Consider the following 12,416-nt stretch of genomic DNA (forward strand, 5'->3'; position numbering starts at 1 on the left):
AAAAGTCCACGTAGGGCTGGAGCCAGGAAACTTTGGGTCAGGAATATTTTCACAGTCACATCTTATAGGCCTGAGACACAGAAGAAGGAGTAGGCAGTTAGGTGCACAGGGTAGGTATGGGCACATCTGGGCTAAGTGCTCTCCCCGAAATCATAGACTACACCCAAGATAAGGAAGGTAAATGTCTGAGAGCAGAGAGTACTAATGGCTTCTTGTGGGTGGGTTTCTTGGAGGAGAGGGGTAGCCCTACAGATGACCCTAATGGCTCTGTCTTTAATCCAGCTAGGCTGATGCTGTCATAGTAAGATTTTTTAACCTATAGCAGCAGCAGTTGCCACCCCACCTCACCTGCAGCTCCAGCCCTGAGAGGACGAAGAGGCTCACCTCTGCCCCTGGACGGAGAAACCATGACTGGTCTCCGAGATTCCTGCCTGATCCTGCTCACCCTTCTGGTAGCCCTGGTGGCCAGCACAGACCCGGACAAGAATAAGGTCAAGGTGTTAAGGGAATTAAAAGTCATTGATGCCTCGAATGCCAACGTGAAGCAGTGTTTGTGGTTTGCCATGCAAGAGTACAACAAAGAGAGTGAGGATAAATACATCTTCCAGGTGGTCAAGATAGTGCAAGTCCAGCTGCAGGTAAAAATGTTCTCCCTCAATATGCATACCTGCATATGTTAGTACAGACTAAAGTCAGTCTGAAAGAGTGAGCATGAAAAAAAAAATATTGGTAAAATCTTAAATATGTGAGTGCTCAAGAGTATATACACTTGCATATTATAACATAAGTGCACTTTCTATATATGCTCGGACTATTGTTCTAAGTAATTTATATGTAATATTAACTCATTTAATCACAAAATTGCAAATCAAATGTTCATGATTTGTATTTGCTAAGGTTATTGAGAGACAAATTGAGCATCGTGAATATTTTGCAATAATGCTGCCATGGGCAACATTTCAATCCATCTACATAACAAGGAATATGGAGTTGAAAAGAGACATGTAGCACTATCTAATGTATAGGCTAATAAAGTGCCTCCTCCTATATTCTTTAATACTTTTAATCCAACATTCATTTAGTGGAAGTGGAGACATTCTCATTTTCTGTTTATAGAAATGTATCCCTCCTCATAGGACCACAAGTTGTCTAAAACTAGGAAGCGTTATTGACTTGGGTACTAGTGTGGTTGATGCTTTCTGGAATTTGCAACACATGTCCTTGGCTGCTGTGCTTAAGAAAAGACTCTCAGTGTTGGAATTCAGCATCAGTTGTTGGTTGGTAGTGTGGCTTATAATTGCATCATGAAACTTGCAGGAATAAATTGTAAAAAGACCAAACATATAGGTCACATTGGCAGAACATATTTCAGTTTTTACACTCTCCAGTCTGCCTCTGTTATCAGGAGTCGGGCCACCTTACATCTTGGTGCTTATGACCTCACCTCTTTGGGAACACGTGAGCCATGAGCAGCATATTTGCAGTACATTATACTGACTGTGCAGCATGCTTTATTGATTGAGTACATACCACAATCCATCCAGAGGCGAACTCCCTCAGCCTTTTGGATGAAGGAATGGATCCTGAGTCTTGTAACTTCCTTAGCCTCTGGGGTAAGTAACAGCCTTACCCCAGAGGTTATGTGTGCAGGTTAACTGAGTTATTGTGTACACAGCCCTGAAAATAGTGTGCGACAGAGAGAGAGCACTGCTGAGGGTCAGCAAGTACTATGACTAACGGGATGTCCTGCTGGTGATCAGGTTCAACTCTATGGTATTTTTGAGGTTCTCTAAATACAAAGTTAACTTCCAAACCCAAGAGGCAGCTCTGCTGGTCATTTCTTGATGTCATCTAACCAGCTTCTCATCCACCACAGGCCAAAGTCTCCCTTGTTAATTCTTCTGAACACAGCCAAAATTTAACATAAATTTATCAAAGGCTTAGAGATGGCAATGAGGACAGGTGGTAGAAAAAGGGGAAGCCAGGGGAAGCTGGAATTAAGTCACAGATATCCCTTTCATATCCTGCTGTGATCTTTTAAAATCAGATGAAGGCAGATTTAAATGGACACCATTAGTAGCTTTCACTAAGCTCAATTATTAATGTATTCAGTCAATACCGATGCCTTGCTACAAACCTACTGCTGCCCTCCTTACTAAATACTCAACAGGAAACAGAAAGACAAATTCCCTTGACATGGCCCGTTAAGGACTACTTGCTGGGGTGGTGCAAGGGGCCTTGAGTGAGAAAGCCCCAAGAGATTAGAGATTTAATCAGATGACAGAATCTGAGGGGCAGTGTGTATGAGGGAAAGGAATCAGAGAAGGTGTCCAATGTGGTGGAGCTATCTGTCCTTCTGTCTGGCCCATGTGAACCTGTGACATCTTGGGCCCAGAGGAGCTGATGGTTCTAATGACCTCAGTTTTCTCCCCTAACCCTGCACTGAGCAAGCAGCATGCCCTAGACTTTGGGATAGAAAATAGAATTAGAAAGCTTTGCCTTCCAGGAGGCTCCACACTAGAAAGGAGCCTTTTCTCTGAGTATCCAGCTCCAGGTAGGGGTGGCCAGAGTTGCCACTGGTATCAGCATGCAAAGGAATCCAGGCAGTAGGTATCAGAGCAAGGAGACAGTGTAGGAGATAGAGGATAGGATGAGAGTGAAAGTGATTTTTTTAGTGTTTTCTAAAACTTTTAAAAAGTAAAATACAACTTTTTGAATAAAATTGCACGATTGCTAATTGACAGATCACAGACCGTTTGGAGTACTTTATTGATGTTGAAATTGCCCGCAGCAATTGCAGAAAACTTTCAAACAATAGTGAAAACTGTTTTATTCAAGAAAACTCCAAAATGGAAAAGGTAAGTGACAAACCAACTGTCTGCGATGATCTTGGCTGCTCTGAGTCCCAGACAGAAGAACTTGAGGTGCCCAGACTCTCTCTTTGAGGTCTAAATCACTCTCAATATTTAGCCCCAGAAGTGGCCAACCTTGTGGCTTTTAGAGCAGAGAGTATAGGGCAGCAGAACGTGGTGGACCCATTTGAGTCTTTCTCCACCCTTGTCCTAAGGATGGGATGCTGTTAAGGTCACGCTTATTACAAGATCTCCACCAACTCTGGCTTCTTGGTGCAGCAAAACTTGCCAATGCATATTCACTGAAAGTCTGTCCTGTTGGACCTAGGTGAGCAACTCAACTGTTGCTAGCTCTATGGTTGCTCATCCTTGTGAAGATACAAAAAGCAACTTGTTCATTCACTCATCTACTCATCACGCTTGCTTTACCTCAGGTGCTATTCTGGGTGCTAGAGTTTAGCAGTGACTAGTCCAGGCTTACAGTTGATTTTTGCTAGGCTCAGCCATGGTTTCCATGAAGATCCAAAGTCTCCCACCAAAGGGCCGACTTGGCTTAGGGGCCTTTGACCTCAAGCTTGTATTTTTGACTTCAGATATGGTCACCTCAGATTCATCCAAGCGCTTTATCTGAGATTGATGAAGGCCCCAGGTTTTCTGCAGGTTTGCATGTTTTTACCACTTTCTTTAACTAGTGGTTGCCCACATGAGTGGCCATCAGAATTACATGGAGGGCTTGATAAACCTAGATGGCTGCATCCCACCCGCAGTTTCTGATTCATTGTTCCTGGAGTGGGATCCAAGAATTTGTGTTCTTAGCAAGTTCCTAGGTGATGCTATCGCTTCTGACCTTCGGATTATAATGTGAGAACCACTACCTTCTGTAGCCATGGCTCAGGAAATTGCAAAAGCCGGTTAACAAAGTGGACTCCCAATGTGCCTGAGTGAAACTGCCTCTGTGTGCCAAACTTAATGAACCCCATCATATCTAGTCAATAGTAGACACCCCTCAGGACCAGAATTTAAACAGTGAGCATGTCTTAATGCCATCTGATATTTTATGTAAGTTTTGTTATCTTTTACTGTTAGTAAAATTACGGTCAGTTTAAACTTATATTTTCTATTGGGTTCATTGGGGTTACAGAAAAGTTGTTGTTTTTACATGTTTGTAGAAAATATTAAAGAGAATTAAGGAGAATTGTCCTCAAGGAGCTCACTTATTGTCTATAAGGTTTCCATGGATCATCTTGGTTTTAAAATACATGTTTTTAAGCACATACTTATTAACACTGAAAACTTTCCAAGTCTTTGGAATAATGCTGAAGAGTAATAATGCTGAGCAGTTGTTCTTATTCCTGCTTTAATGGGAATGTTTTCAGTATTTATATCCTATTATTAAATATTATATCAAGTGCTGATTCCTGAAGTTCCTCCAATTCCCTCTACAAAGTTATTTTTTAAATTAATAATATTTTCTCCTATAAATTATTTTTTCAGCACCTACCAAGTATGTTGACTAATTTTTCTTCTTTGACCTATTAGTGTAATAAACTAAAATAACAGATTGCCTAGTATTGAGTCATTCTGACATATCTAGAATATGATGCACTTGTCTTTGTATGTGTGTGAGTGTGTGTGTATGCAGTTTCATAACTTCATTTGATTGTTCTCAATTCACATTGACTGAAGGTTTTTGAAAGTGGTGATTGGTACCTAGGCAACCAATATATGTTAGTTTGGTAAATTTTTATCTTTATTACATTTTTGGGACAACAACACATAGGTATAGAACATTACTTATTTCTTTGACCCCGACGGCTCTGCAGAACCTGGTGTTGATGGGTACATCTGGCATTCTCATCTCTTTCATTGTAAATTTCCAGCTCTCTCTGAGTGCCAAGGGGGTGCGCTTCTTGAAGGACACTCCAAGATATACTTGTAAACACTAATGGTATATTCTCAGTCACCACCTCGTTGATGGCAAATTAACCCTTTTTCTTGGCATTTATTTATGGTAGTTGTTCTGCCGGCCCCAGGTTATGATGGATTATGACTTCACTCATCTGTTAGAATGCAGTGGGATTCAATATGCTACTTCATTATTTAGGAATTTTGCTTTATACATATTTAACACTCTCAAACTTTCCTAGTCTTAAGAATAATTGGAGCATGAGGTAAACACATGCACACACACCTACACACACAAGTTCCATGGCTTCATCCTAAACCCATTGAATCAGAATTTACAGATACAGGCACCATACATACTTTATATCACTAAGAAAGTCTGAGAAGCACTGCATTAGGACTGTAAAGGTGTGCGGCCTAAAGCTAGAAATAATTCTTTAATATGCAGCTGTCTTTAATTTGCTCAGATTTTTAAAAATAATTTTATTAAGTTTATTGGGGTAACATTGGTTAATACAATTATATAATTTTCAGGTATACATTATAACTTAACATCTGTATATTCTATTGTGTGTTTACCACCTAAAGTCCAGTTTCCTTCAGCTACCATATATTTGATCCCCTTTACCCACTTCACCCTCCCACTCCCCCCTATATTGGACCCCCTTTACCCCATCTACCATCCCCATCCTCCCTCACACCCAACTATCTGGTAATCATTAGTCTATAATCCATGTCCATGAGTTTCTGTTTGTCCTGTTCATTTGTTGCTTTTAGGTTTATATCCCACATATAAGTGATATCATGTGATTTTCAACTTTTTCTGCCTGGCTTATTTTGCTTAATATGATAATTTCAAGGTCCATCCATGTTGTTGCAAATGGCAGTATTTCACCCCTTCTTATGGCTGAGTAATATTCCATTGTATATATGTACCACAGCTTCTTTAGCCAATTGTCTATTGCAGAACACTTCGGTTGCTTCCATGTCCTGGCCACTGTGAATAATGCTGCAATGAGCATGCAAATATCTTTCGAATATGGGTTTTCAAGTCTTTGGAATAAATACCCAGTAGAGGGATTTCTGAATCATATGGTACATCAAGTCTTAGTTTTTTGAGGAACCTCTATATTGTTTTCCATAGTGGCTGTACCAATTTGCAGTCCCACCAACAGTGTATGAGGGTTCTTTTTTCTATGCATCCTCTCCAACATTTGTTATTACTTGTCCTGTTGATTATAGCTATTGTAACAGGTGTGAGATGGTATCTCATTGTGGTTTTGATTTGCATTTCCCTATAGCTAGTGATGTTGGCATCTCTTCATATATTTGTTGGCCATTTAAATATCCTCTAGGGAGAAGTGTCTGTTCAGGTCCTCGGCCCATATTTTGTTTGGATCATTTTTGTTGTTGTTGTTGTTGTTATTGAGTCATATGAGTTCTTTGTATATTTTGGATATTAGGCCCTTATCGGAGTTGTTGCTTGCAAATATATTTTCCCATTCGATGGTTGTCTCTTTACTTTGTTGACGGTTTCTTTTTCTGAGAAGCTTTTCAGTTTGATGTAGTCCCATTCATTTATTTTTGCTTTTACTTCTCTTACCTTTGAGGTCAAATTCATAAAATCCTCTTTAAGTCCAAGGTCCTTGAGTTTTGTTCCTATGTTTTCTTCTATGCATTTTATTGTTTCAGGTCTTATATACAGGTCCTTAAGCCACTTTGAGTTAATTTTGGTATGTGGTGATAGACAATAGTCTAGGATCATTTTTTTTTTTTTTGCAGGAGGCCTTCCACTTTTCCTAGCATCATTAATTGAAGAGGATTTTCTTTCTCCACTGTATATTTTTGGCTTTTTTGTAGAAAATTATTTGCCCATATAAATATGGGTTTACTTCTGGACTCTCGATTCTGTTCTACTGGTCAGTGTGTCTGTTTTGCTGCCAATACCATGCCATTTAGATTACTGTCGCTTTGTTGTATAATTTGAAGTTGGGGCAGAGGATGGCTTTGGCAATTTGGGGTCTTTTGTGCTTCCATACAAATCTAATGATTTTTTTGTTCTATTTTTTTAAAAAATGCTGATGGGATTTTGATGGGGATTGCATTAAATCTGTATAATGCTTTATGTAATAAGGTCATTTTAACTGTGTTCATTCTTCCAATCCAAGAACATGAAATATCTTTCCATTTTTTTGTATCTTTGATTTCTTTTAAATAGGGTCTTATAGTTTTCATTATATAGGTCCTTCACATGTTTCATTCTATTTATTCCTAGGTACATTATTTTTTTTGTTGCAATTGCAAAAGGAATTATTTTTTCCACTTCTTTTTCTGACATTTCATTATTAGAGTATAGGAACACTGTGGATTTTTGAACATTGATTTTTGTATCCAGAAACTTAAACTGTATTTGCTTATTGTTTCTAGTAGTGTTCTTGTGGCGTCTTTAGGGTTTTCTATAAAGAGAATCATGACATCTGCAAATAGTGACAGTTTGACTTCTTTGTTTCTTATTTGGATGCCTTTTATATCTTTCTCTCATCTGATTGCACTCGCTAGGATCTCCAGTATTATATTGAATTACAGTGGCAATAGTAGACAGACTTATCTTTTTCCTGATTTTCGAGGGAAGATTTTTAGTTTTTCACCATTAAGTATAATGTTGACTGAGGGTTTGTCATAGATAGCCTTTATTATGGTAAGGTGCGTTCCTTCTATATCAATTTTATTAAGTGTTTTGATCATAAATGGATGCTGTATCTTGTCGAAGGCTTTTTCTGTATCTATTAATATGATCATATGATTCTTGTTTTTTAATTTGTTTATATGCTTTATCACATTAATTGATTTGCATATGTTGAACCATCCCTTTGCCCCTGGGATGAAGCCCACTGGAGTGTGGTGTATAATCTTTTTAATATGTTGCTGTATTCGATTTGTTAGTATCTCATTTAGGATTTTTGCATCTGTGTTCATGAGATATATTGGTCTGTAGTTTTCTTTTTTTGTGTTATCCTTACCAAGTATCAGAGTAATATTGGCCTCATAAAATGCGTTGGGAAGTATTGCCTCCTCTTCGATTTTTTGGAAGAGTTTGAGAATAGGTATTAAATTTTTGAATGTTTGGTAGAATTCACTGGTGAAGTCATCTGGTCATGGACTTACTTTTTGGTAGGTTTTTGATGATTGTTTCAATTTCCATACTGCTGATCAGTCTATTTAGATTTTCCAGATCTTCTTGATTCAGTCTAGGAAGGTTGTATTTTTCTAAGTACTGGTCCATTTCTTCTATGTTATTAAATTTGATATTATATACCTTTTCATAGTATTCTTGTATGATCCTTTGTATTTCTGCCATGTCTGTTGTGTTTTTCTCACTTTCATCCCTGATTTTGTTTATTTGTATCCTTTCTCTTTTTCCTTTAGTGTGTCTAGCCAGGGGTTTGTGAATTTTATTAACCTTCTCAAAGAACCAGCTTTTTGTTGCATTTATTATTTCGATTGTTTTTGTTTGTTTTCAATTTCATTTATTTTTGCTCTAAAATTGATGATTTCTTTTTTCTGCTGACTTTAGGCTTCCTTTGTTCTTCTTTTCTAGTTTTTTAGGATGAAGCGTTAACTTATTTATTTGGTTTCGTTCTTCTTTTTGGAGATAGGCCTGTAATGATATGAACTTTCCTCTTATGACTACTTTTGCCATGTCTCAAAAGTTTTGCTATGTTGTACTATCATTATCATTTGTTTCTATGTATGTCTTGATCTTTCTTTTTATTTCTTCCCTGATCCAGTTATTCTTCAGTAGCATGTTGTTTAATCTCCATGTATTTGTGGTTCTTCCTGATTTTTTTTTGCAGTTGATCTCTAGTAAAAAGCATTATGAGCAGAGGATATGGTTGGGATGATTTCAACCCTCTTATATTTGTTGAGACTATCTCTGTATCCCAGTATGTGGTCGATTTTTGAGAATGTTCTATGTGCACTAGAGAAGAATGTTAAAGCAACTGTTTGGGTTGGAAGGCTCTGTAAATGTCAATTATGTCCAGTTGGCCTAATATGTCATTTCTGGATTTATTTCCTAATTGATTTTTTGTTGGACGATCTGTCCACATCTGACAGTGGGTTATTTAGGTCCCCTACTATGATAGTGTTTCAGTCTGTTTCTCTCTTTAGTCCTGTTAGTATTTGCTTTATTTATTTTGGGGCTCCCTTTTGGGAGCATAGATATTAATAAGTGTTATGTCTTCTTGTTGCATAATTCCCTCTATCATTATGAAGTTTCCCTCAGTATCTTTCTTTACCTTTTTATTTTGAATTCTATTTTGTCTGATATTAGTTTTGCTACTCTCACTTTTCTCTGAATGCCATTTGCTTGATATATCATTTTCTGCCCTTTCACTTTGAGTCCGTATTTGTCTTTGGAGCTGAGATGTGTTTCCTGGAGACAGCATATAGTTGGGTTTTGTTTTTGGATCCACTCTGCAACTCTGTGCCTTTCTATTGGTGAGTTCAGTCCATTTAACTTTAGGGTGATTATTGAAATATGAGGTCTTCTTATAGCCATTTTATCTTTTGCTTTCTGGTAGCTCGGTGTTTCTATTGCTTCCTTGTCTTTGTGTTTCTGTTTTCTTTATTTTGGTTGGCTTTTGCGAGTTTTACCTCTGGTTCTTGTTTTATGTTATATACTTCAATTCTGAATCTTCTGTATGTGGTTACCATTATGGATATGTAAAGGATAGTTATATATATACAGTCGTTCATTTTCTTCTGCGTGTGCCTTATCTCCACTCCCCTTTGTGAATTTGGATCTTTGAATCCTCCCTTTTCAGTCACTGTTGTCTCAATCTGTCCCTATGTATGCTCAACGTTCATTACTATCTTGCTATTGCCATTCTCTTTCTTATTATTTAAGCTTATAATGCCCTGTTCTTAGTAACGGTTGTATTCCTCTGCTTCAGATTCCCTTGGGGCTCTGTGGTGAAGAGTCTCAGAGGGTTTAGGGAAAGAGGATCTCTTGGTTGGGAGTTTAGGGCTGTGACTCAGCCTCAGTTTTGCAACCCTGGCCAGTAAATATCAACTGTTGTTTCTCTGCAGTCCCGTCCCACTTTTGTATTTTCTGCTCTGATGACTGGGCCCTGCCACCGGCAGTGTGAAACTCACAGTACTCCTAGGCAGGACTGTTCAGGGAAGTCTCTGCACCTTCTCCCTTCCTCCTCCTCCTGCAGGGAGCTCTAGAGGTTGGGAGAGGCAGCTTCTTTATTTCTCCCAGTCCACCACTTGACACTCGGGGTTCTGAGCTGTGGTAGCTCTTATGCACAGATCCCATGCTCAGATGTTCTGGTGTGCAGATTTGGTGGTTTTTTTGTTGAGTTTTAGATGTTCAGCTTATTGTTGTTTCAAAGGGAGAGATGTGAGGACGTCTCTCACTCCTCCATGTTTCCCAGAATCTGTTCATATTTTTTAAAAGGATTTTTATTCTGTTTACTAGGACAAACATTTAAGCAGTCTTAGTGCCATTCTCTGGTGATGCTGCTGTTATAGGCCTTGGGACCTACAGTTTAGGTTATAATTTGGTTTCAGGAGTTTTCCGGTCTGGTATAATAAAAATGAGGGCTTTTCATCCTTTTCTGTGTTCTGGATCAGTTTAAAAACCAAGAGAGTTTTTGATTCCTAAGGTTTAATGTAGTTTTCCTATAAAGCCATCTTGATTTGGTATTTTTCTGTGGGTTCGTGGGGAAAGGAGTTTTCCATAGTCGCCCTTTGCATATGTCCAATACTCAACAGAGAACAAACTTCTTTCTCTCTGACTCCATTTGCCTCATAGCTCCTGGTAGTACCTCTACATTTCCAGTCAATTATTTAAGATGCCTTTTGCTGTTTTATCAGGGCTGCCATATGCCTATCTATTTATCAATTCATCCATTCATCCATCCGTCTATCTGTCCATCCATCTGTCCATCCATCCATCCATCCATCCATCCATCCATCTATATTTATCCATCTATCCATTCATTCATGTATCCCTCAACCCATTTATTCATCCATCCACCTATTCATCCCTCTATCTACCCTGTCAATAATTCATACACCCATTCATTCATCTTTCACACACATATAGAATATTTCATTTGTTATTTCTATGGTATTTTGAAAGGGAGAGAAGGGCTTTTTGAAATGAAAAATATATTAGGTCCTAGAACTGTATAAATTGCTCTTGTCCTGACTTATTTGCTATTAAAACAAAAGGCATTATTTATTAATATAACATGCTTTAGTTTATATCTGACATAGCATTGCTTTAATTACATTGTAGAAAAAATTAAAGAGAATTAAAAGTAAAGTGAAGATTACATTTGATCTCCCATCCAAATATGATGATTGTTAGTATTTGCTATCTATCATTGGTTGGTATGAGAACAGAGACTCCTCCAGAGTCATCAGCAGTTGCTGATGGCTGTAGGGGTCTGTGGCATCCAGCTAGCAGGTTCCTTGGAACATTTTTTGATGGGTAATGATCATCTTCTAGGATATTCGCTGACACCTAGCAACAGTACAATTTTTTTTTCTTCTTTGGGCACATAATTGATTTTTGTTGTGGTGATGGTCTTTTTCAGAGAGTAACATGCCGCTTTTTGGTTGGAGCACTCCCCTGGAATGGCGATTTCACTGTGATGAAGAAGCAGTGTGCAGACATCTAGGGGGTTCTGGAGCATGCCCCCACTGTCTCTGCCTTTCTATGTGAAAAGAGCAGTTACCACCTTACTTTCCTCATGCATGTCTCTCTGCCTGCTCTTTTGTTTTCTGGTTTCATATTAGGTGGTGACAAGAGATGGCCATATCCAATTCCTCCTTGGCACAAGGGGCCTTTGGCCAGCCTGACTCCTACCACCAGGAATAAGTTTGTCACTGAATACAAAGGATGGAGTGAAGTCTAATTTCATTCCCCACTGCAAATCTGATGAGGAATCTCTTTTTGATTGGATAACAACCCCTTATAGAGATCTGAACCCAGTGGGTACTATCTCAACAAGTTCCTTCTAGAAGCTTCATTTGGCCTGGTGCTCCTTTCTCTCTGAATGTCCTGAGAGGAAAGGTTACTTGGACTGGGAGACACCCTGGCAGAAATAGCAGTTCTTCCTTGTAGGGTCTTTGGGAATTGGGGGAATTTGTGTTTCTTCTTATGTAGAGATAAAGAAGTTCTGGAGATTAGTTGTACAACAATGTGAATATAGTTAAGACTACTAAATTGTACACTTAAAAATGGTTAAGTTGGTAAATTTTATATGCATTCACCACAATTAAAATAAATTGATATATCTTTTTAAAATGTGGTATTGGGTACAATTCAAGAGGTCAACTGTATTTTAAATGTGCAAGAGTTAGGTTTTTTTTCACAGGGCCTGAAGGGTGGTGGGGATTTTAGTATTTCTGCACCAGACTGATAAAGTTATGAAACTCAAAGGCTATTTATTTTTTTCTCTGGTTCCTCTGATATAGCCAACTGATGTTTCATAGTTAGGGACACCATGCCACTTGGGGTAGCAGGGGACAAGTGTCATTCACTTTGCAAAGCTCTTGCTTTTTCCCTGGCTGTCTCTGCTCTCCTCTCGTCAGCCCTCTCTGATTCTTTCTTCCTTCTTTCAAGATTCTCTCCTAACTAAG

At 38.5% G+C, this 12,416-nt stretch overlaps 1 protein-coding gene across 1 annotated transcript; it reads left to right on the top strand.

The window, feature by feature from the left end:
* The first annotated feature begins 407 nt into the window (after window positions 1–407).
* LOC120587016 (cystatin-8-like) lies at window positions 408–11,452 on the top strand. The gene is made up of 3 exons (XM_039843637.1): window positions 408–638; window positions 2,745–2,858; window positions 11,369–11,452. Exons 1-3 carry the CDS (start codon window positions 408–410, stop codon window positions 11,450–11,452), a joined length of 429 nt encoding a protein of 142 aa, XP_039699571.1.
* The last annotated feature ends 964 nt before the right edge of the window (window positions 11,453–12,416 follow it).

Source organism: Pteropus medius, unplaced genomic scaffold, assembly GCF_902729225.1.
Source record: "Pteropus medius unplaced genomic scaffold, Ma_sr-lr_union100, whole genome shotgun sequence".
In the NCBI taxonomy this organism is placed as follows: Eukaryota; Metazoa; Chordata; class Mammalia; order Chiroptera; family Pteropodidae; genus Pteropus; species Pteropus medius.